Source organism: Onychomys torridus, chromosome 18 (assembly GCF_903995425.1).
Source record: "Onychomys torridus chromosome 18, mOncTor1.1, whole genome shotgun sequence".
Lineage (NCBI taxonomy): Eukaryota > Metazoa > Chordata > Mammalia > Rodentia > Cricetidae > Onychomys > Onychomys torridus.
The window spans coordinates 15836473-15862309 of NC_050460.1; the positions used below are offsets into that span (position 1 = coordinate 15836473).

At 39.2% G+C, this 25837-nt stretch overlaps 1 protein-coding gene across 1 annotated transcript in view; it reads right to left on the bottom strand.

Annotated features, from left to right (window-relative positions):
• The window catches only part of Pkhd1 (PKHD1 ciliary IPT domain containing fibrocystin/polyductin), a 458933-nt gene that overhangs the window by 285569 nt on the left and 147527 nt on the right, over positions 1-25837 (bottom strand). Inside the window, exon 36 of the mRNA XM_036168402.1 lies at positions 10390-10602. Coding sequence (XP_036024295.1) covers positions 10390-10602 — 213 coding nt within the window. The remainder of the gene's footprint in view (positions 1-10389; positions 10603-25837) is intronic.

Here is a 25837-nt window from a genome sequence, read left to right on the forward strand (position 1 = left end):
GCCAGCAATGTTTGCATAGTCAGCTAAATTAGTACACCAATAGGCAATATAATTTTTATGTTACTAAATGCTTTTGTAAGAGAAGATATACCCATAAAGTCTCAAGAATATAGCTACCTAAACAAGACTTCAACATGGACAATGAAAAGAAGCCCAGACAAAGAACTACAGACAATTGTGGAGTACTGACAGAAGGAGAAATAGTCTTCCTCAGGAAAGAGCACACCAATTGGTTATACAATATCAAGTGGTAAGCCTTAAAAACAAATAAATATACAAATGACAGCATAGGAACCAAGTGAATTGTACTTATATATTTAGATCTTTGTGCTTACACCAATTAGAGAAAAAGAGGCAATAAATTTCAGAACTAAGGAGGGGTATATAGGAGGGGTCCAAGGGAGAAGGGAAAGGGAAAAATAACCTATCTTGATTTTTAAGGATTAGTATATATAATTATAATCCAGTCCTAATGCTCAGTGTTGATGGGTGCTTTTTTTTTTTTTTGGCCATTACCTTCTATGTAAATATTTGCACAGAAGAGCATCAGGGCAGGTCAGGACTCGTGCTCTGGGACCCTCCACCTGAAAAATCAACCTTTTCCACTTACTGCCACTTGAAATATATAATCAAATCTTTTAAACATCACAGTATATTTTAAACCTGACTTTTCTTTTCTTTGTGTTGAGGGTTTTAGTTTTGCCTAGTGAATCTGCTGAAATTTTTCTCAGCCAAATTAGACAAGTTTTAAATATATTACTATAGACACTATAGCTAAATCTTTTTGTAATTCTGAATTAGTAAAAATAGTTAAAAAAATAATAATCTCAATACTTAAAAGGTGGGTGAGCTATTTTTACTGTACTTTATCTTCAATAGTAGAAAAGACACCTCATATTTATAAACCCATCTTTTCTTAATCTCAGGCCACGTAGTTCTGGAAGACTTTCCATACCATTGTTCCAACAAGGAACCACTTGAGATTAAGAGTAACCTCTCCTTTGTCACACACAATAATCCAAATAGCCCATGATTCAAATGCAGCCAAAGTCACTTCTAAACCTTTTGCTCAAGTTTCCCATTAAGCTGTCCATGAAACAAATATTTACCAAAGTCCATTAAGAGTGTTAGCCATATGCTTGGAACATTTACCAAAGTCACTATAAGTGTTAGCCGTATTTTTGCCAACAGAAATTTGTCACAAACAGGAAGAATAACAAAAAATAATGAAACATACCTGTCCCCATGATGTACATATATTACTGGCAGAAGCAAAGGAATAAATAAAACAACAATGAAAAGTAAGCCCTGTGTGATCTATTTATCAGACAAGATTAAGGGCTAAGGACAGGCAACAGAGTGATGTGCAATGGTGCTTTTGGGACAAATGAGATTGCTCAAGGGTCAAACAGCCATTAGGAAAGAGGTGATGTCTTCTATCTGGAGTCATAGGATCTCCATTTCTGCCTCTGTTGGGGTAGAGTGTAACTGTAAATGAAGCCAGTTTAAGGTAAATCTCACCCCAGCACTGCAGAGCAGCAGTCTTAATGACAGCATTAGAGCACCTGGATACAGTTTTCTCAGTTAGATGAGGCAACGAATGCCCTTATTTTTCGTTTGAATTGGGTTTTTTGTCACTTCCAACCAAGAAAGATCTGACTAATGACAACACTTTCAAGTATATAGAGAAACCTGAAGAACCGTACAATGTGTTTCTAAGTGGGGTTCCCACTGTACTTGGGTTATTGAAGAGCTAACTCTCATTTCCAATTAGCAATATACATTTACACACAAACACTTAAAATCAAAAGACCTTAAAAACTCGTTCACTTAAATAAGTTCCTGCAAGTGTGATCCCTGCTATCAAACTAGGGAAGCCTTTCATAGGCACTGGCCCAAGGTCACTCTTGTCTCATCAACAAACTACAGAGGATGTGTTTATGCCACTGCAAAAAAAAAAAAAAAAAAAAAAAAATCATTGTATATGGGACCTTTTAAAAGTACTATTAGACAGAGAAGAAAGAAATTTCCATCTTATTTTTTGTTAGTGATATTAATCATGTTTTCAAAGTCATATGGCACAGTATTTATCTGCCCTGAAAGGAGACTGACTAATCATATGCCCAGTTTCCCTGATTGAGGGGCGGTCTCCATCACACTCAATTCTCTCAACCGTAGAACTGTGATCCATTACAGAATTCCATCCAACTATAACTCCAATGCTGTACTCAAGCTGGTCAGTTAGGAAACAGCAAGGACTAGCTGCACACAACAGTATCCAGCTACTTTGGAAGTCCGAGGCAAAAAGGTCACAAAGTTGAAGCCAGCCCAGATGTCTTAGTTAGGGTTTTATTGCTGTGAAGAGACACCATGTAGCAACTCTTACAAAGGAAAATATTTAATTGTGACTGACTTACAGCTTCAGATGTTTAATGCATTATCATCATAGCCAGAAGCATGGCAGCATACAGGCAGACATGGTACTGACAAAGAAGCTGAGAGTTCTACATCTGGATAGGCAGGCAGCAGGAATCGATAGTGAGCAACACTAGGCGTGGCTTGATCTTCTGAGACCTCAAAGCCAACCCTACTCCAACAAGACCACAACTTATAACAGTGCCACTCCCTATGGACCTATGGGGGCCATTTTTATTCAAACTACCACATCAGGTTATACATCAAGTTTAAGACCAATCTTGGCAACTTAGTCGATCTCTGTCACAAAACTAAAATGAAAAGAAAAGATTCAGTTCAGTGACAGTGTTCTTGCCTAGCATGCACAGTTCTTAGGTTCAATACATAGTACTAGGAGAAAAATGATTATAGGTAGCGGTATACACTTGAATTTCCCCCCTCTTCCATTCTTTCTTCTATCTAACTTGCTTCTAAGCCTAACTAAAACAAAACAAAATACAGGAGGAAGGACATTGGTTCTCCCCTTCAAACCATTTACAATATTCTTGACTTTTCAAACAAGTAGTTGAGCAGAACTTCTACTCAACTAGAACCTGCTAGAAGGAGCTAAACAGAACAAACAGATAACAAGTGCTACATGTTATTTGGAAACCATAAAATTTTAGAGAGTGGACATTTTCTTGGGACCTATTAAAAGGATATTAATCTAACTCATAGCCATTCCTGGAGAAGCCAGTATGCCAGGTGGCAGCATGACAGAAACAGTAAATTCAAGAGGAATCCTTAGGCATTATAGCCCTGGTAAGCTGGCCATGGACTTCAGGTCTCATTCCTGTGTAGAAAGTGGTGTGAGGTTCTTACTTCCAAATAAACAAAGTAGGCTTCTGAAATATAACTGGTAAGCTGCCTGAAAGACCCAAAGGTGAGCTTCTAGAGCCTAGATTTGCCATCTAGATGTGCACAGTAATTGTTGAGTTGCTCATGCCTCTCAGGGAAGTAAAGAAAAGACATGTGGAGAGCAGAGAAAGTGATGATGAGTAGAAATTTTTAGTATGGAATGATTTGTAAACATCATCTAGATCTCACTGTTTCTCAATCTGTGGGTCACAAACCCTTTGGAGGTCAAACAACACTTTCACAGGGTCACACATCCACATCAGATATTTACATTCCAATTCATAACAGTAGCAAAATTACAGTTATTAAGTAGCAATGAAAATAATTTTATGTTTGGGAGTCACCAACATGAGAAAAAATTAACAGGTCATAGCAGTAGGAAAGTTGAGAACCACTGTTCTGGATCAAATGAATCCTGGAGGGGGAGGTTTGGTTTGAGTCAACTTTCCCTCTGGAATCCAAGACCAACACTAATGAGGGAACTAGCAATTGCATACCTTAGTGGGGCTTCTAAACTGGGGAATAGTCCAAGAGAGTGCCCAGCAACAAGGGAATTCAGTGAAAAGCCTGATTGATGTCTTACCTCCTCCACCAGCCCAGCGTCAACAGAATGTAAAGTGAAGACAAGAGAGGAAATGCAACTGTGGCCCATGTTTCTACCACTCTGAGTGCCTCAAGATAGAGGCCTGAAGAAAGAGAAAAGGTATATGAAATGGGTAGGAGACTGGAGACTTAGAACTGGACAAATTAAGGCTAACTTTTTAAATGTGGGAAATCAACTAAACAGTTCTGTTAAAGTACAAGACAGAAAGCTGCACATCAGAATATGGATGAAGATAGCAATCAGAAAAAAATTGTTCTGGCTATCTCCCAGATAGCCCTAAAATTAGATCTCTTCCATTGTGGAAGTTTATACACCAGACAGGCTGAGGCTCATTTATTTGGTCGTAAATGCTAGAAAATGTAGAAGGCCTCTTCAATACAGAAGTGAGGAAATCTAGGATCCCAGGAGCAGAAAGTGAGGAGGAGGAGGAGGAGGAGGAGGAGGAGGAGGAGGAGGAGGAGGAGGGAGAAAGAGGGGAGAGGAGGAAGACCTATAACATATGTTAGAAAATTAGATTCCATAAGGCCCTTCCAAGAAATAGAACCTTACAATTCTTGCAGGGGGACTTAAAGTTTCAAATTTGGGATTAAATTAAAACAAAAGATGTTAGTAATATCATATGTATTTATACATATGAACCATACAAACTCTCTGTGTTTTAAGGTTTATATTATAAACTCAATGGCATGTTTTCATTCATGATACGGTTGTGTTTTACTGGCCAATGTGACCCAAATGTACCATACTTGAATTTTTCTGCCTCTACATTTTTTGGCACCTGAAGCCTTGAGATTTCAAAGATGAACCAACACATCAAAAAACCCAAGTTTTAGTTTAATTAATGTAGAAGACATCCATGGATTTGTTTGATCAGTAAAAGAATCCTTTCAAGGACTGACTATAACCCTTGCTTTTGCTGATCAGAGTCCCAGAATATTACTGCACACAAACATGCCCTTGCACATATGCACACACACGAATACACCCCATATACCCACACCACCCAAGCCTCCACAATTAAGGCAAAATCACATTTTATCGCATGGCCCTGCTTTCTTGGTCTTGGGAGTGCTACAGGAGTGAGGAATGAAAAGGCAGCATGAGCTGGGCCAGTTAGTGTCTTGATCTCCTGATTACCATACATGACACTAAAACATCTAGAGCATATGAACCTTTCACCTTTTTTTTCTTTTTTTTTTTTCTTTTTATGAACACAGAACTCCTTTCTTCAGCAATAGAAAATTGAAGTCCATGGTAAACTAGGAATACCAATGAAACAGAGCAAGACAATGACAAGGAGCAGGAGAGGGAGGAGCCAATTCATACCTGAGGAGGTGAGCATGGGTCCTCCTGGCATTGAGGGCACTGGAGGAATTCTCATTCATGACCAGTTTCTTCCCTGCCCGGCCTTCAGTTTAATTATAAGAGGACATAAATCCTTTTCCATCTAAAGTTACTTACACTGGGATTCTGTGTCGTTTCTTTTTTTAACTAAGCAGTTTGAGATTAATAAAGCCACACACAGAAAAGTACCATGCCATTGCAATAGTTTATATTTCAGCCCAAGGAAATGAAATATAGAAAAAAATTAAAAGAGGGACAGAAGCAGAAGGCAGGAGCATCGGATGGCAAAGAGACAGGATGAGAAATGATGGATGAGATGGGACTGAGAACACTGATGTTAAAATACATCATTGATTTAAAAATATAAAAAAAAGGAAAAGAAAAATAGAATAAATTTTTTAAAAAATTAAACTGGTGCTAGGAAAGACTGTGCTACACCAAAGACCAGACTTCCTAGAAACCACATGCAAGCATAACAAGCTTGGAAGCGATAAGGAGTCATGCAGAGTGAGGCCCTGGGCCCTTGAAAGGTCCACACTCCACAATTAAAAGAATGCCTAACAGTCTTCAAATTCTTATTTATTATATACTTATGACTCAGAGGATGTTTGCATACCATACAGCATGCCAGGATGTCAGGGGACAACTTTGTGGAGTGGGTTCTCTCCTCAAACCTTGGCATGAGTTCCAGACACAGGACTCTGGTTGCCATGCTTGAGTGGGAGTGCTTCACCGGCCCCTTAATGGAGCTTTTAATCACAACTTTTACAGTGAAACTCTTTTTCTTTCTAATGAAATATCACTTTGAACAGGTGGTGGAGATAAAGGCACTGAACTGATTCCTTGAGCTGCTTAAGCTTTTGTTACCCGACCTCAAATATTCCCCTGTTTCTGGAGCCCCTGGGGGCTCTCTTAGGAAATGTGGTTTTTGTGGAACACAGTATGAAAATCACTGACAAGGAACACACGGCTATGTGCTGCTCTGTGAGCACTGCACTGTGCTTAAGGATAGCATTCCCCTCCTTAGCAACCACAACAACAGCATGCAGTATGGGATATGTCCAAACTTTGGAACTGAAATACAGATTTCTGGAAAGTCTACAAGGAAAGTGAGTGATTTATGTAAATAACCCACCCCCCTTTTTTAATTCCTAGGGAAGCATTATACTCATAACAGTCTCCCTAGTATTTTTTCTCAATCGTGCGCCACATAGTAGTTTTCCTCAGCAATCACCATTTCTATGTAGCACCTCTATCTTGTTATTCCTTGAGAAGGACGAAGGCGGAAGTCTAGTCAAAGCTGTAAAACTACTTTTCTTCTAAGAAACTGTCAGCCAAATTTCTCAGGGAGGAAGTAGAAATGAAATGAGAGACATTGATAAATTTCCCTGCTGAACAATCAATAAAATCCTCTCTGGCCTGCTCAGCCCCCTACTGTGGAGGCAAGAGCCATAATTACATTGTCAAAAATTCAAGTTGCCCAGGCTGACACGACCTCTTTGAAAAGTGACAAGTGATTGGCACTCAGTTTGGGTAGCGAAACTGCACTGGCAGAGTGTGGCAAGAGTGGATGTTCTTTATGGACTCCAAAGGCTCAAGCCACAGACTTCCAGCCCTGGACCCTTTGGTCATATTAACTTATCAGAGTGAGCAGAGGACAGTTATTAAACCATCAGCACCCCCTCCTACATACCTTGTCTTGATCCATTCCCAAACACACAGAAAAGGAGACTGCTGTGTGTGTGTGTGTGTGTGTGTGTGTGTGTGTGTGTGTGTGTGTGTATGCCAAAGTCTGTCTTTTTCCTGCGTCAGAACAAAGCCATGAAATGGGCTTTCAAGCCCAGCATTCCTGTGATAGCTGAACAGCAAAGCCTGTTTGCCTAGTAATTTTAATCTCTGAAGAAAATCAGCTAGAGCAGAAGGGTTACCAAGGGCAATAATGAAGAATGAGCCAGGAGGGAAGCGCAGGGGAGACTGATATGATTGACATGCTGACCCAGTTGTATGATTCTATATGACCTATGCTGGAGTTAAATTAGAATCCATCAATCCCCTGACTCCTAGATGCTAGGAATCAAGTCTGCAAAGGACTCCATTTGCTGGACAGTGTCTGCCTTCTGGCTACATGCAATTGTTTTCTGTGACTTCATTGTAACCACACCCAGGAGTGATGATTGTCCTGTGCTGGGACACAACTTTACCACAAGAGATTAAAATCTAAAGGTGTCCCCTGGGTGGTGGGAATAGAACAGAAGGTGCCTGAGAATATTGTTGCCTCATAAGCTCCAAGACTACATCTTCTCTGGCCGATGAAAAGAGATATTAATTAATAAGATGAGAAAATGGTAGGCAGAGTGGGCCACATGCCACATTTTCAATTAGAAATTGCTGTCCCCTCAATATTTCCTAATATGAGCTGCCTGGCACTCCATCTCCTGCCAGTATAGAAAAAGAAAAAGAAGTATAAGCAGAATATGAAGAAAGCAGTAAGAATGAACTCTGAGTTGTATGTCCACCTTGTAAGTAGTACAGGATGATGACTATGTTCACTGGTTTTAAAAAAAAATAATTTTTTTCAAAATAATAACTTAAAACCAACATATGTAAGCCAATTTCTGATTCCACAATGTACCAGCAAATCTCCCAGGTCAGTCATTGATTCAAAGTCAATGCACATGAAGTTCCCTCTGATAAGCATCTTTCTCCTCAACCCTGTGACCAACTGCATCAGAGTCCTGGGATGAGATTCAGAAAGCTAGACTTCAGAACTCTCCCTGGATTAGTCCTTTGAAATTCACCAAAGCTGGTTAATCTCCTCACTCCATCTTCCCTGGAACACTAAGTGGATGCCACCTCATTAGGGACTTTCTGGGTAGAAGGCAGTGAATCAAGCTGCTCACTCTTTGGAATATTTGACAGCAAAAAAAAAAAAAAAAAAAAAATTAGTTTGTTTCTAATGCCTGATTGTCACCGCACCTTTGCCCTGGGAAAAAGGCTAGTGAAATTAGATAACAATTTTAACCACCATACCCCACTATGCCTCAAGGAGAATCTACTCTAGACCTCAGGTGGTGAGAGATGGAGAGAGAGGATTGATGAAGGACACACGTGACTGTGATGCTCTGATGGATGGGAGAGAAAGGGTAACTTCTTACCCAGCTGCCCAAGCTTTTTTCTCATGAACTATTTATTTCAGAAGAATGAGGTACAAAATTATCATATCAGAGAGGGCATAGGTTGCCATGTTCCATGCACAGGGTCTACAGTCTAGGTGAAGTCCTGGATATGTATTGTGGAAAGAGCTTTGAGGATGAGTAAAATGTTGATAAAAGGTCTGAAAATACAAGAGAGGTGAGAGAAGATGGGCAGGAGGAGGAGGAAGGGGGCAAAAAGGAAAAACAAAAGTTGAAAAGAGAAAAACAAAATGGAAAAGAGAAACAGAGAAAACCCACCTCGTTGTGACCCAAGAGTGTCACATAGACACACTAGGAATATTCCTCTTAATTCACAAAATTTTGAAATGTATTATTATTAATAGCAGTATTTACTCAGCTGTGACTGTGCCATATTGAACATAGGCAATGCCATTGTAGATTTTCTTTAATTTGACATTTCCTTATTCATAAAGGCTTATGAGTCCGTGGGACATTTAAAATACAGGCACATAGGGCATAGCATGTCTTCAATGAGCATTCACACATGAACACGGAAGTTCAAATCAAAGAGGGAAAATACACGGAACAAATTCTCATTTTCCTCATTTCAATTCCAGTTTTTAGAGGAGCCAAGCCATGAGCACTGCAGGTGGCCTAAGTGGCCAGTGGACGAAACACTTGGGGACCACAGCTAATGTGTGAAAAGGCAGAAGACGGTCATGGATCTTAGAGGACCGATCTGTGAGGATAGGAGAAAAGGAGTAAAAATTGGCAGGACAGGAATTCCGACTTCCAGGAAAGCTATTGGTATTTAAAATGACAAAGTTTGATACTCAGTTTCTCAAGCATTCGGCTGGCCCAGGGCCAACAACACTGAAGAACAGTTTTGGGTTCCTCTTAGAATGAGACGGAAAAAAAAAAAAAAGCCATGGAGCAGTTTTCTTTGTGTGTGTGTGTGTGTGTGTGTGTGTGTGTGTGTGTGTATACATATATATGTATATATATATATATATATATATATATATATATATATATATATATACATATAAAATTATCTTCGGAAACACTCATTTAATTCTTACATTTTCCAGTTGATATCAATATCATACACATTTAGGAATTGCTTATATCTTAAAGGAAGAAATAGCCAGTTTGCAAAATGAAATGAGGTGATCAGAAAGCAAGAAACCTTGAAGCAGAAACTGCTTTCTCCTTAGGAAGCCATGAACACCAGGCACATCTGTAAGGGGATTTTAAATACATCTGTAATTGAACTCTGCATGGGTATTGATGAGTGAAAGGGAGAGGAGAACAATAGCAAAGTGGAGTTGTCTTTACTTGGTCTGTGATGCCAGGATATTAGCTGCTGAGAAATGCCAGTTTCCTTTAAATAATTGTCAGTCAGCTTTCACTGAGTCAAATAATGATTACAAATGTCAATCTCAACGGCTTGCTTCAAAAAAGGTTTTACTCTTCACAGACATATGCAACTGTAATAATCAACTCTGGCCTATGTTGTCTTTATACAGGGTTCCAAGCTGAAAGAATTCCCCCTACCTGACACAGGCTATTCTCAAGTGGAAGACAGGAGACAAATGAATAAAGAATCATGATAGCTTTTGAAACCTCTACTTGCCCATGAAGTACATTTTTTTTTACTCATATTCATCAAACCAGAGGATGTCTTTTGCTAAGTTCACCCTCAGTAGGACAGGGAATATGGCTCAGAAAGATGCTGAAAGCCACCTGATGGTGAGCGTAGGTATCCAGTCCCTTTGCAGGACCATAGCATAGTCTGCCACAGATAATAATAATTAGATATGTCATTTAAGGACATAGTGTTATGCAACAATTGACCTGCTGCCTCAAATACTAATAACTAGGCTTTTAAAATAATTTATTGATGCTCGTTGTCCACATATTTGCTAGAAACAGCCCCATTTCAGTTTCTTTTGTGAGTTATCTGCCCCTTACCATGCAGGGAAAGAGTCCCATTCCTCACAGCCAGGAACTTCACTCCATAGGGAAAGAAGGGAGTAGAGTAGGAACTTCCGTAGAGTTTGAGCCGAGCTTTGCCTTGGAAAGGCTTGTCCGCAGATCCAATATGGAGCTCTCCGCCATCTGTAATAAGGATGGAGTGGGCTCTGAGCTCAATGGGTCCTGGTTCCATGAAAATCAACTTGCCACCTGGTAAACAAAGAGCAAGTTGTCAGTCTTCAAGAGTGAGAGGCTCACCCTGTTTTGGCAGTTCCAACATATGATGAAATTTCTTTTGTTTATACACTTCTGGAAGTTGGACTTGATATATATTAAACTCTGTTCTAGAAGCATTGTAAGGTAGGTCAGACACCCAAGGATAGAAACATTTTAAGCTAGTTCTCATAAGATATTACTGTTTGCTATAGCTTTGATAATAAATTTCTATGCAACAATCTAAATATCCAGCAATTTAGAATTGGCTAAGTAAACAGTTGAGGGGGGCACTAACTTTACAAGCTACAATATATTAAACTTGGTTATAATATTAAGTACATGACAAAGCACATGCACAAGAAACATGAAGAAAATGTGCTAAAAGTGAAATAATGACAAAAAGAGGATTCAGTGGAACTAACATCCTGAGTTTTGTGGAATGCTAGCTTGCCAGTATCCTCCACACTTGCTTTTGTCAACAGAGCTTAATTTAAGAGTTCTTCCTCAATGGACAGAGATGAGCAGTCTACCAATTCAAACTCCTTGTCATGTCATATCCTAGGACACAGACTGAAGCTGTAGGACACAGAGCAAAGGGAGGGAAGTTGAGATCTTGTTAATTCCATTGGTGGTGTTCTAAAACCCCTGAAAAGAGTTGCAGCTCCTGAGCCCACCACCTACTCACCTCCTCTGCTCCAAAAGCCTTGATTCTGGTTTGTTTCTGACTTTCATTGATTAGTAATCTACTCAAAACCTTGTAAATCATTTTCTTTCTAAGGAAATGTTCCATTCTGTCATAACAACCAAAGCACATTCACTGGTTCAGACATCAGTCTTTTCAAATGTCTCAATTTTTGTAACATATGAAAATAAATTTATGGCAAAATTATTGTGAGATAAGTAATTGTATCCTCTTAAGGAAAATTGTTTTCTTCTTGATATCTAGTTAGTTTATGCTCCTTTTTTCTTTCTTTTTTTTTTTTTTTTTTTTGGAGCTAAGGATCGAACCCAGGGCTTTGTGCTTGCTAGGCAAGTGCTCTACCACTGAGCTAAATCCCCAACCCTTATGTTTCATATAATATATCAATAACGTCAGGGTCATTAGCAACTTTATGGTACTTAAAGTATCTCAGACAAACACCTAACCCCCTCCTTGGTATAAACACACTGCAAAAACACTGGAATAGACCATGTTCCTCCCTACAGCAGAGTGCTCTGAGTGTTCTGTAACAAAAACACTAATAGAGGTGTTTTTCTTGTTATTGTTTATAACTTTTTCTGCTATATAACGTATTTTTATTAATTCTTTGAGAATTTCATATGTGCATGCAAAGTATTCTATGGCCACCCCCACTCCTCCAGAGATCCACCACATGCTTATCTATCCTCACCCCCAAATTTATGCCCTCTTCTTTTAAATAACTCACTGAGTTAAATGTATACTGACCACATAATCCTGGATGTTAGACCTATCACTGGAATGTGGTCGATCTGTTGGGAGGTCACACCACTAAAGAAAACTGACTTTCCTTCCTCCAGCAGCCACCAACTATCAGTACTCCTCAGTTGGGGTGGATGTTTACCAGTTACTCCACAAAGCATGCCATAGAATGCTGACTGGCTTGATCTTATACAGATCTTGTGCAGGCAACCACAGCTGCTGTGAGTTCATTAGTACCATGGTCCTGCCCTTTCCAGAAAACACAGTCTGGGCAAGCCTTCCCTAACTACTAAATGTCCTCTTTTGCAAACTCTGTGATAGTGTCCCACCTCACTCAGAATACACTTCAGAGTCTTTATATCTGGCTGAGAAAGGCTCCCTCATGGTTTACTGTCCAAAAATCCTCTCCAAAATCTTCTTACCAAATTTAACATTCATCTGTTCTATTATAGCTTGAAAATGTCAACTCACACATGAGTTTGTTCCCAGTGTCCTAGGTTAATGGAATTAAGAGGATATCGATGTAAGCCAACCATTGTGTTTGGAGGTGGAGACTTTCAGAAGTGATGAGATAAGGCCAGAGATTAGAAAGCCTTGATTAAATCTTGGTTGCTTTATATGGGGGAGGAGATAGAGCAGGCATAGAGAGAGATACATACATACTTCCACAATAAAAAATAATGTAAATTTAGGGTAGGAAAACTTGCAAAAGCTTTTTCCATGCTATGTGACCACATCAGCTAAAATAAATATATTTTCTTTACAAAGTATCTGGCCTCAAGCATTTCATTACACTAACAAAAGCTGACTAATTCATGTTTCAAACATATTGGCCTGTCTGCTAGACTTTATGGTCCGGTTTGGGGGTTTGGGTATTTGTTGATGTTGGATTTCATTGTTCACTTGTTTGGTGTTGGAGATATCCATTTGGTGTTGGGCCTTGTACATGCTAGGCAAGTACTCTATGTCAGCCCTTGACTCTGTATCCTCAAAAAAGCCATGTAATCTTGAGAAATACTCTTCCTTTACTTATAATCTTGTCTGGATTATATGAAGGAGCCTGCCCTGTCCCATCACCATGTGTTTTTTTTTTGTAATATCTGAAAGATATATTACATATTTCTATCTTTATTTTCTGCTCTCTCTGTGCCAGAATTCACCTTCATAGGGGTAATTACCCTTTTTTTTTTTCATTTTAAATATCTAATGACTACAGCAGCAACTGTTAGGTAACTGACACTCAGTATATAATTGTTGAGTGAATAAATATAAGGGTATATCTTTTTAGAGAATCTGATACAAACACAAACATACACTCTCACTTTCATTTTCTCAGTAAAGATATTATATTTCTATTTGAAAAATTAGACATTATCCCAGTAAATTAAAGCAAATGATGTAAAGAGAAAGATGTTAGAAATATCTCAAAGGGTAGATCCTACTTTTACAAGGAAGATATTGCTGAGGGGCTGTACACAGCTAAGACTCTTCACTAGCTAAACTTTGTCTGGAATTCAGTCTACTAGTTCATGGATTTGAGTGGTTGCTTTCCAGAAACAACAACTGGAAGTAGTTAACACTAAATGAAAGGAGAGAAGCATAGAGCTAAGGTGCCTGTGGTTATTTTCCTTCAGCTCCATCTTAATGCAGAGATAATGATCAAGAAATGTTTGACCGACTGTCGAATGTAGAGACCATTTCTCTGACCTTCTGTTCTAAAATTTCTTTCCAGCTTTTTTGGCTCTCATCATCATACTTTCTAGTCTTCAATCCCCAATCGCAGGCCACACACCATCAGTAACAGTTATAGGACATTTACTTAGACTAGAACTCAGACTCTTTCTGTTCAGACATAGTTTAGACATGCTCTGTTGAGGCATCTAATTCATCTTTTTGTGAAGGATTCAAGGGAGTTTCTCTGGGGAATTGAGATTCATTAAAATAATGCTCACAGGTCCCTACTTTAGTGTCTGATGGCCACTCATTGCAAGTGTCCACTGCTTTGATACTTCTCACCTCCATTCCCAACTATTGCTAATGTCCACTCACTTTAGACAATAGTCTCAACACTACCTGAACATTGACTTCTCTGACAGCTCATAGCTGTTAGTCTTGACTTCCCTCTTGAACTGTGTTCTATTTTCTGTAAGGCAGAAAAACTATGTAAGAAGCAAGACTCCCTTTTGGCAATCTCTGGGCCTGGTACCAGAGAATAGTAGCACTCTGCTTTCCAGGATTCTAAAAGACCCATTAGCAATCTTGACATTAATTTTTCCATCCATTGTCATCACACTAAAAATGCAATAATGAATCTGAACTCCACTGTGAACAAAAAAGAGGAAATGGACCTTGTGCTACAGTTCACATAATAGTACCAACTAAAACTTTTTCACTCACATCACTCATGTCCTCACTAATTGTATTTGACTGATGAACCACAAATTGCATGGCAAGACTTCCCACTGTAAATAGTCAGTGAATCAGAACTGACCTTGATGAGAAAATAGTGGAGGTCATGCTCCAGTCCTATTATATGCATCTGATTGATCTTCAGTAGAACCTGCAGTTTCATTACTTAGGAATAGTTCAGTTTTCTCCATTGCAAAGTAGAGGGGAGAAGCATGCACCTGCTAAGATCCTTCCAACTCTAAAACATTTGGTATTTCCACCTATAAGGACCATACAGCATCCCTTGGTTCTTGCATTCTCACTAAAAAGAGTTCAGCAAGATGAATAAGGAGTGTCCACAAGTGAAGTTTATTAGAGTATATCAAAGCTTATTAAAGCAAGAATACACTCACCTGACATTATCGAATGATCAAGAAATGGGACCTGTCAGAATATCAAGCTTATTTTGTGGATTGTTTTTGCTGCTGCTTCTTGGTTTGAGTCTTTTTCTTTGTCATCTAGTCATGTCTTTCATCTTTTCCCAAAATGGTCAGTAGCTTTAAAACAGGCTATTTTTAAAGTATACCTTCTCTCAGTGTATATTCCCACCTATAACTAAGTTAAACTAGGATTGCTTCTAAATTTATAACCGAATATAAGATCACATAACCTGGTCTTGTGACTATGTGTTGATCATAATATCTTTTTGTCACAGGCTAAGGTTAAACAATAGAACTTTTCCTCCAAGTCCCCTTCCTCTGCCACTTATATCTAAAAATCTGCCTAATAAGAATGTAGTCAGATTTAGAAAAAGGAAGGTGTCTGATGAGAAAGTGGAAGGAATATCAAGAGAGGGGAGAGTGGGCCCTGGATATGATACAAGGACATCAGAGTATCCATAAAATTGTCTCAAGGAAACCTGCTATTTTGTGTAGTGATGAATAAATGACAATTTTTTTTCATTTTTAAATTTAATTCTTAATTTAATCTTTTTTAATTAATTTAATTATTTGCATATGTTACATCCCAATCACAGTTTTCCCTGCCTCTACTGCTCCCAGGCACCCACCTCTTCTCCCCCCAGATCCACTCCTCCTCTGTTTCCCTTCAGAGAAAGAGAGGGGGGAGGGAGAGAGAGAGCCTCCCAGGGATATCAATTGAACATGGTATAACAAATTACAAGAAGGCTAAGCACAACCCCTCATACCAAGGGTAGGGGTGAACCCAGTAGGAGGAAAAGGGTCCCAAGAATAGGCAAAAGCATTAGAGGCAAATCTCACTCCCACTGTTAGAGAGTCCCACAAGAACACCAAGCTATATAACCATAATGTATATTCAGAGAACCTAGCTTATACCCATACAGGGTCTGTGATTCTCTCTTCAGCCTCTGTGAGCCCCTATGAGCCATGCTTAGTTGATTCTATGGGCTGTGTTTTCGTGGTGTCCTTGATCTCTCTGGTTCTAATCAATAAATTGGACCTCAAGAAACTGAGAAGCTTCTGTAAGGCAAAAGACATCATCAATAGGACAAAATGGCAGACTACAGAAAGGGAAAAGATTTTCATGAACTTCATATCTGACAAAGGGATAAAATCTAAAATATATAATTTACTCAAGAAACTAGACATCAACAAACCAAGTAATCCTATTAAAATGGGGTACAGAGCTAAACAGAGGATTCTCAACAGAGGAATCTCAAATGACTTAGAAACATGTTCAACATTTTTAGCCATCAGGGAAATGCAAATCAAACTACTTTGAGATTCCATCTTATACCTATCAGGATGGCTAAAATTAAAAAAAAAATTATAAGTAATTGCTCATGCTGGCAAGGATGTGGAGCAAAAGAAACTCCTTAATTGCTGGGGTGAGTGCAAACTTTTACAGCTACTATGAAAATTAATATGGCAGTTCCTCAGAAAATTTGGACTCAATCTATGTCAAGACCTAGCTTTACCACTATTGGTCTTAGTTAGGGTTTCTATTAAGAGACACCATGTCCACAATGACTCCTATAAAGGAAGAACATTTCATTGGGGTGGCTTACATTTTCAGAGGTTTAGTCTATTATCATCATAGTGTGTGTGACATGGTGGCATATAGGCAGTCATGGTGCTGGAGAAGTAGCTGAGTGCCCTACATCTTGACTTGCTGGCAACAGGAAGAGGTCTGTCTCACTGGGCATGGCTTGAGCATATATGAGACCTCAAAGCCTGCCTCCACAGTAATACTTCCTCCAACAAGACCACATCTACTCCAACATGGCCACACCTCCCCATAGTGTCACACCCTTTAAGGGCTATTTTCTTTCAAATTACCACAGACATATACCCAAAGGATGTCCCATCCTACCACAAAGACACTTTCTCAACTATGTTCATAGAAACTTTATTTATAATAGCCAAAAATTGGGAACAACCTAAATGTCCCTCAACTGAAGAATGGGTAAAGAAAATGTGGTAGATTTACATAATGGAGCTGTTATTACTTACTATATTACTCAACTGTTAAAAACAATGACATCATGAAATCTGAAGGCAAATGAATGAAACTAGAAAAAATCATCCTGAGTGAGGTAACCCAATCCAAGAAAGACAAACCTATTGTGGGCCATTATATGTAGATATTAGGTATTAAGCAAAGAATAATCACACTACAATCCACATACCCAGAGAGGCAAAGTAACAAGGAAGCTTAAGAAGGTACATATGGTTCTCCCTGGGAAAGGGAAATAGAATAGCTTTTTCAGGTGGACTGGGATGGGTGGGGATGGGAACAGGAGAGTCCAGGTGGAGGGGTGAATGGGAGAAGAGACTACTGGGAGAAGCTACTGAAGTGGGGGGGTAGGGGAGATGTAGAAACCTAGTGCAGTGGAAACTCCCTGGAACCTACATGAGTGACCCTAGCAATGTCTCCTAGTTATGGGGTATACAGAACCAGAACTGGCCACCCTATATAACCAGATATGGCTCCAAGAAGTAAGACTGGGTCATCAACCCAGCCACAAAACCCTTGACTTACAGTATATCCTTCCTGAAAGATGTGCTGGGGTAATGGTGAAGCAGAATTTGTGGGAGTGGTCAGCCAATGACTGGTTCAACTTGAGGCCACACCACAAGAAAGAGCTTGAATGCCTGACATTACATGGATGGCCAAGAAACAGAGGCTGGGCACCCCAAACCCAATATTGAACCAAATATGACAGGCAAAAAAGAAAAAAGTCAATGAAATGATTCCTAATGATATTCTGCCGTACTTATAGATTGGTGCCTAGCCTAAATGTCATCACAGAAGCATCATCCAGCAACTGATGCAAAAACACACAGCCAAAACTAGGTGAATCCAGGGAAATCCTGTAGATGACAATTTTTTAAATTATTTTTAATAATGTATTTAGATGTTCATTTGATATTAGAGATGACATGAAGCCAGGCTTTTCTGAGATTGACTGGGGTATATATAGCATATTTAGAATCACCCTTTGGGAGTCTTGGCCCTGGAGGAGATGGGAATGGAGGGGAGGGGATGGGGAGAAGGTGGGAGTGGGGGCGGGAGGGGGGAGGACAGGGGAACCCATGGCTGATGTGTAAAATTAAAACACAAATATAACCATAATAAAAAATAATAATAATAATAATAAAGAATCACCCTTCAAATAAGACTGCAGAAATCATTTTAGACTTTGATTACACTTTGAGTCAGGTTTCATTATGTTCTCCCATTTATTTTGTAACAAAAATGTATTGTAGCCCAACATACTTACTCCAAAAACAAAGGATTTTTTTAAGTAGCGGATGGTTATTAAATACTTACCATAGACTAAACTCATTGGACAGTTTATTTGAAATAATCTTCAAAACTTAGCTTGTGAAATAAACACCCCTTTCTGTGTTTCCCATAATAGAAAATAGACTTAGAGAAGCTTGCATTTCTTTTAACTAAGAAAAATAAAAGCTCAGCATTAGAACCCAGGGCCACTTGACAAAAACTCCAGTATTTTACCTATTTCCACAAATAGTTCCTGGCAACCTCTTCATTGAGTGAGGTTGTTTTCATAGCTGTATTTAAGTGAAAACATATTAACCTAAGCAAGTTTGCCTTTAGCTTGTTTCTACAAGGTTTTATTTTTATTTTGTTAATGGAGATATCCTCCACTTTTTCCAAAAAGTATATGTAACAGATTATAAGGATTAGTGGCTAAATACATAAGTCTGGGCTCTGTCCCTTATACCATTAAGAACAATTTTAAACACATTGAAACAAATTGGTAGAGATTTTGAAACACCAGTAAACATCATTTACTGACAGGACCTTGTACAAAGAGAACAAATACTTCATGTCAAAAGTGCTGAAAAGGGATGAATTAATGAACACGAACATCATAAACCCTGCTAAAAAGCATTTCCCTTGCTTCATCAAGAGCAACGAACAGAAAATTACACAATGGAGGAAGTTTGCTAAGGAATTCAGTTCTTTGTATATAAAATAATTTCGTGGTACCCAAAGTGAAAGCCTTTCTGTGGGGAGAAAAAAAAACTAAAGCTGATGCTTTCCTCCTGGCCTGTGTAAAGGCCTCAGAATTTCCATCCTCACAGAGCTTGAAATCAGTCTAGAACAGGCCGCTTCACAGGATGGCAACTTGAACATGGGAGGGCAGTAGGAGGATGCTATGTCTCCACCTTACAGACTCTGACCCCATTTCTTAAAGCTAAAGTAGATAGTGGGACTAAAGTCAGCCTTCAGGATGACTCTACCAGTGCTTGTGATGGCTTGAATGAAAGATGGCTGTGTCTTCACAAGTGGTCTTGGGTAACTGTATAAGAATCAATCAAACAACATTATAGTTGCTTCCCTTCTAACATACATAAACAAACACAATTTTTTTACATGTAACCACTCATTTCCATCAAACCTCTCTCATGTCTTTGAAGGGGAAGTAAAAGAGACTTTTAGCAGCCAGCTAATGTTTGAAGGGGAAAAAAGGAACATGAAAACAAATTTTTGGCTAACTGTACAATTAATCATCATCTATAGTGACCACAAAATAATTTGCTGTGTTTTATAAAGAAAACAGATACATAGCTTTAAAGATGACTTCCTTACAAGAAAAAAATTTAACTTGTTTTTACTGTGAACAAATAATCTTGGACAGAGCTGGGTTTCCTGGTCTTCAATTCTTCCATTTCTTTTTCTTTCATAACCCCCACCCCCAAGCTGGACCTTTGACTCACTTCTATACTGTAACTGTTTCTGTCAAGGTCACAAATTTTATTCATATTGGTCTCAACCTTTGATGTACCTATTAATTTCTGAGAACTCCTTCACCCCAATTGCCCAGAACTGTATGGTTCTGGTTTTCCTCCAAATCCTTTTTCTTTCTTTCTTTCTTTCTTTCTTTCTTTCTTTCTTTCTTTCTTTCTTTCTTTCCTTCCTTCCTTCCGTCTTTCTTTCTTTCTTTCTTTCTTTCTTTCTTTCTTTCTTTCTTTCTTTCTTTCTTTCTTTCTTTCTTTCTTTCTTTCTTTCTTTCTTTCTGAGACTGGGTCTCATTATGTAGTATTGGCCATCTGGGAACTCTGTAGATTAGGCTGGCCTTGACCCATCTGCCTCTGCCTCCCAAGTGCTGGGTTTAAAGAGTCACTATACTGGGCTTTTTCCTACTTCCCAGGCATTCCCCAGTAGTTGATTTCTCTGATCATGCAAACCTATGACACTCGATGTGTCCCAAAACACAGCCCTTTGGCCACTTTTCTTATTGGTGCATGTATAATGCCTTTATTGTCCCATTTTATCTCAAGGGTTAAAAATATCAACGTATCCAGTTGTTGATAACTCCCAAACATTTATCTCCAAGCCTAATCTCAGCCTTCAACTCAATTTATAGATCCATCTTCATATTCAATATCTCAACTTGGATGTCCAATTATCTTTAAACCCAACAGTTCAAACCCTAAACTTCTCTTACCTCAGAAACTTGGTTAACCCTATCCAGTTGCTGAGTCTCACAACTCTGGAGTCAACTTTCACTATTACCCCACATCCCACCCCTGAGGAAATTTTATGCATCTTATCTTCAAATTACCCTCATAACTCAACTACTTCTCACCACCTGGATATATGCTCCTACAGTCCAGGTCATTTTCATCTCAGTCCTGAAATATGGAAGAGCTTATCTTTTTAATGGAAGCCATGATCCATCTCTCTGTTAGAATCCTGGAGTTGTCCCCATTACTCTCAAAGCCCCCCAGACCGTTCAGGGTTAGTCTTTTCTGGCTCTGGCTCCCTCTAGTCCCTTCTTGATTCAGTGTCTTGCACTGACCATTTTGCCATCTCCTCCCATCTTGCAGCATTTACCCTTGATTTGTGCAAAGTCCCCTAGCTACCCTTCCTCAGGATGGGTTCCCTGTCCACGTCAACCCATGCTGAATTCCAATAAAAACAAGAAATCCAATAAAAACATAACATAGTTGATTATTTGTTGTTTTCCTTAAAAAATTAAATTCTCAAAAAGGAAGATTTTGGGGGCTGGAGAGATGGCTCAGAGGATAAGAGCACTGACTGCTCTTCCAGAGGTCCTGAGTTCAATTCCCAGCAACCACATGGTGGCTCACAACCATCTGTAATGAGATCTGGTGCCCTCTTCTGGCCTGCAGTCATATATGCTATATACATAATAAATAAATCTTAAAAAAAAAAAAAAAAAAAGGAAGATTTTGACTGGCTTCTTTCACAGGCATAGTCCCTGGGAAATAGTAAAGTATTGTTGAATAAATACAACTTTAAGCTATAGAAATAAGTGAGTCTCCCACAACAGAGGATAAATAGACTGAAAACAAGAGGGAAAAGGGGCAGGGAAGAAAGGTCCATCAAATATCCACATAAAGCCTAGAATAATAAGAATTATAAATAGATTAGAATAATCAGAAGGTTGCAAATGCATGGACTCTGGAGAAGTTTTAAGAGCTGTGGAGGTGGTAATGGGGATGTCAAATGCTATATGCCATTTTTTTAGGAGGATTGGGGGAGTGAAGGTTCAGTGTGATAACATTTTTGGTGAGGAGGTGAGTGTTGGATGAGAAAGGAAATGAACAATGAACTCAAAGGTCCATCAGAAGAGAGAGGTATAGTGACACTGAGCCTGATGCAAAACTCAAAAAAGGATCCAAGGTCCCCAATTAACTACATTATTTCAATCACCAAACTAGATCATCTGTCTTCTCAAATCTTGAACTACCTGAACCAAGGGAGGCAAACTATCCAATTTATTTACTTGCAATGACTAACCTTCATTTAGAATTTTTTTCTCAAATAATTCAGCAGGCTATGTATCACAATTTTTCAACTGTTAACTTGTCAAATGAATAATCAAGGGAGTCTGCAGATTAGCCCTCCTGGAGAATGGCAGGTGACTGCATATTCTCTGCCTTGATAAGGGGGTGCTAGCTGTGATGTGGGAAGTGGTGAGGTGTGATATGGCACTCACTGTACTGTGCTGCTTTGAGGGTGGGAGCCATGAGGAGGTGAGGAAGAGCAGGGGAGAGTAGCATTTAGGCAAGGCAGCCACAGCCTGAAGCCTGCATCATGATGGGGTGCACACCACACAGTTTCCTTTGTTGGCAAGCTCCACATTAGACTTGTGCCTGATCCACTGGAGCAGAGCCTGGGAAGCCTTCGAGGTGGGCTTGTCCCCGGCCAGAGAGGCGGAAAATCAATTTGGCTGGCAAATGAGAGCCCCCAAGAGCTCAGTCCACGCTCCATAATCCTATCCACAAGCAGCTCAGGAAATAGAAGCCTGAGCCCTCACATATTCATGGAGGAGGTGAGGCATAAATCAGGCTGTAAGGATAAGGGGCAAAGGGAATGGACTCTCTGGCTGGCTACTAATTAATCAAGCACAGAACACCTAGGCTTAGCATCCTGGGATGAAGCCACTTACACACCAGCAAGCAAGCAAAGGCTACTGCTGCTCTTCCCCATTTCTTCTTACTTTCAATTAAAACAGGTATCAGCTGAAAATTTCCCCTTCAGCTGATGCTGCTTATGCATCCTCCTGTTCTTTCTTTAATTAAAAAACGTGCTTATTGCAATACTTGCCAGAATCACTTTAACGGTATTTTAATTGTAATGTCTCTGCCTGATTAAAAAAAGAAAATATGAACTAAAAGGGTTTGCAAAAAATGTTCTCAGGATGCAAGAAGAGAATTATACACCTCCCAGGAATGGATACCACATCCCAATTCTTTAATTAGCCTTGCATTGCAGTGGCATGGGCAACGCAGAGCGGGAAGACGTATCTGAAATAAAATCATTGACTCACAGCCACAAACAATAGCAGCTAGAAGAAACAGTCTTCATCAGTTTGGGCTTCCCCAGCAGGATAAAGAACTGCAACCAACCTAAAATGCTATGCTCAGGAGAAGCCCATTCAGTGTGCCCAGTACATTTCCCCCCGTTCTTTGTGTAAATGGCCATTGTATAAAGAGCTGTGGTACTGTGTTAGTTGCCTTGCAGTGCTGACAATTCGATGGGGTTCCCTTTATTGTTTCAGGATCCTTCTCAAACCTGATCATGTATCAGGGTGACCTGAACGAATATCTTAAAACATAGATGGAGTGTGGTGATGCTACACCTAGATGCTGTAGGTTGAGAACTGTAGGTGCCCCTCACTATTACAGGTAAGTTATGTGATGGCTTTTGGTGTCCATAATCTTACCATACGCGCTGTCATCTAAAACAGGCAGAGAAATAAATACAAACTTGCAACAATGTTTTGATTCCCTTTCTCATCCAATAAATATTTACTGTTATTTCCCAAGGTGTTAAAATAAATATGTAAAAACATATGGTCTCTGTATCCAGGGGCTATAGTGGAGGTGAACTGCTCCAGGTAAATGAGAATATCCTAATGTAGTGAACAGACCTGTTTTACAGACAACTGAGCAGGGAGGTAAAGGCTACAATTCACTTAGACTTTTACTTGTTCTTTCTGAATCAACTCTACTAATTATAAGTTTAAACATATTTTGGAACTATATGTAAATCTTTGAAGGAGCTGAAACACCAATATAAATAAATGCTTGACATTCCAGCAACTGTTACCAATTACTTCTCAACTAAACCCTGATTCCCTTTAGAGCTACAGAAACCCACCACATCCCTCACTCACAGTGTTTACATCTAAGTGCTTGAGGTCTCAGTTACTCCATGGGTTCCTGAAATTACTGAAGTCCTCACAAGAAAAGCTATTGCAAAAGGAAACAAAGATAAACATAAAATCCCCATCTTTCCCTGAAATTCTACCCTGAGCTGATAGAAGCGTCCCTACCTGAAATAAAATCATTGACTCACAGCCACAAACAATAGCAGCTAGAAGAAACAGTCTTCATCAGTTTAGGTTTCCCCAGCAGGATAAAGAACTGCAACCAACCTAAAATGCTATGCTCAGGAGAAGCCCATTCAGTGTACCCAGTACAGTGTATTCACACTTCTTCCTTATTATTAAGCATTCACCCCATCATATTTCTGTCCAGCTGACAAGTAAGTACAGTTCTCTGAGCAAGCTGTTCTTTAAATGACTTCCAGACATAATCCCCTAAGATGTCTATAACATTGCTCTATTAGAAATCTAGGCTAAGTTATTTTGTATAGTAATTTTGAAACTATGAGAACATCACCTGGCCCTGTGAATATTACACACTGCATAAGAAACAACAGTAATAAAATGTTTGGTCTCATAGTTTCATAGTTCTCATAGTCCAAGAATCTTAGTTACATAAGAAGCCCAAACTAACAATTCCCTTCCTAGTCAGGATGAATAGGATCTAGGGATCATTAATCAACAAATGAGATAGAAAGGTAAGGAGAGGCCGAGTCCTGAAGGACCCTGTAAGCCATATTAAGTTTGGATTTGAACTTAAGGGCTAATGGAAAGCCAATGGAGGGTTTTAAGTAAGAAAGTTTGAGACATTTATCTTTCATTACTGAAAATACTGTTCTAGGAATAGACTGGACCTTTTCCGTAACATTTTTCAAATTTACAATATCCAAGTTGTCAAGACATAAACTGTAAATTGTTAAGTATCTATCTATCCGTCTGTCTGCCTATCTATTGAAAGCATGTCCTTTCTCACAGCAATGGATTATCTTTCATTTATGGCTAATCAAGTGTGTCTGGGACTGTTCTCTGGAAGTAAATAATATAAGCCATTGTCAGATTGGAAAAAATAACGGGCTTTAGAGGAAAGTGTCCCTCACATAAAAAAGCCTTTGTCTCTGATCTCCTGATACACAAATAGCAAATGAAATTGGTCACTGTCTGGATGAATCCAGTAACATGTGAGGGTACCAGGAAGGGTGCTGGCTATAGAAAACTCACAACCAACATGAGCCTGATTTTTCAAGTAAGAAATTCAGTTATTGGTTCATTCATTCAGCAATTATTTGGGCATCTAATAATTTCCCAGAGGTCCGTGGGTGCTTTCAGTCAGGATGAACATTACTAATTCTGGCCGCCGCTATCCTTAGCTTATAGCCTAGAACTTTATGATCTTCCACAATAGTCAAAGGAAGAAAAATATTGATGTCATATTTCTAAATAAATGGACTGGGGAGATACTTCCATGGGTAAAATAATTGTTATACAAGTAAGAACTCAATGTCAGATTCCCAGAATACATATAAGGCAAGACATGTAGTGTCCATCTACAACCCAGTATTCTTATGATGAGATCAGAGCTGGAGACAAGAGAATCCCTGGAACCTGTGGACCAGGTAGCTTGGCATATGCAGCATCAATCCATGAGGGACCTTGTTTCAAACAAGATAGAAGGCAAGGGTCAACACCTGAGGTTGTCCTGTGACATCCACGTGCATGCTACACATACACACTACACACACACACACACACACACACACACACACACACACACACACAAATGTGGTGGAGAAAGTCAAGGGCTGGAGATACTTCAATTGGTGTAAAATGCTTGCCTAAAAAGCATGAGTATCTGAACTCAATCCCTAAAACTCACATAAAAATAAAACAAAACAATAAAACTGAACACAGTCAGAAACTTGTAAACACTGGGGAGGCAGAGACAGGAAAATCACTAAGAGTTACTGGTCAGCCAGTCTAGAAACTTGTGAGCTCCAAGCTAGTAAGAAACCCAAATCAAAACATTTGTAGGCAGACATTTCTGACCCACCAGCAGCTCCCAAATAAACACATTAAGGCTTTTATTAACTACCAATGATCAGTCTATAGCTCAGGCTTATTACTAACTAGCTATTACATTTTAAATTAACCCATATTCCTTATTGATGCTCTGTCACATGGTAGTACCTTTATTAGCATGGCACATTCATCTCCTGCTCCCTCTGAGTCTGACTGGCAACTCCAGACTC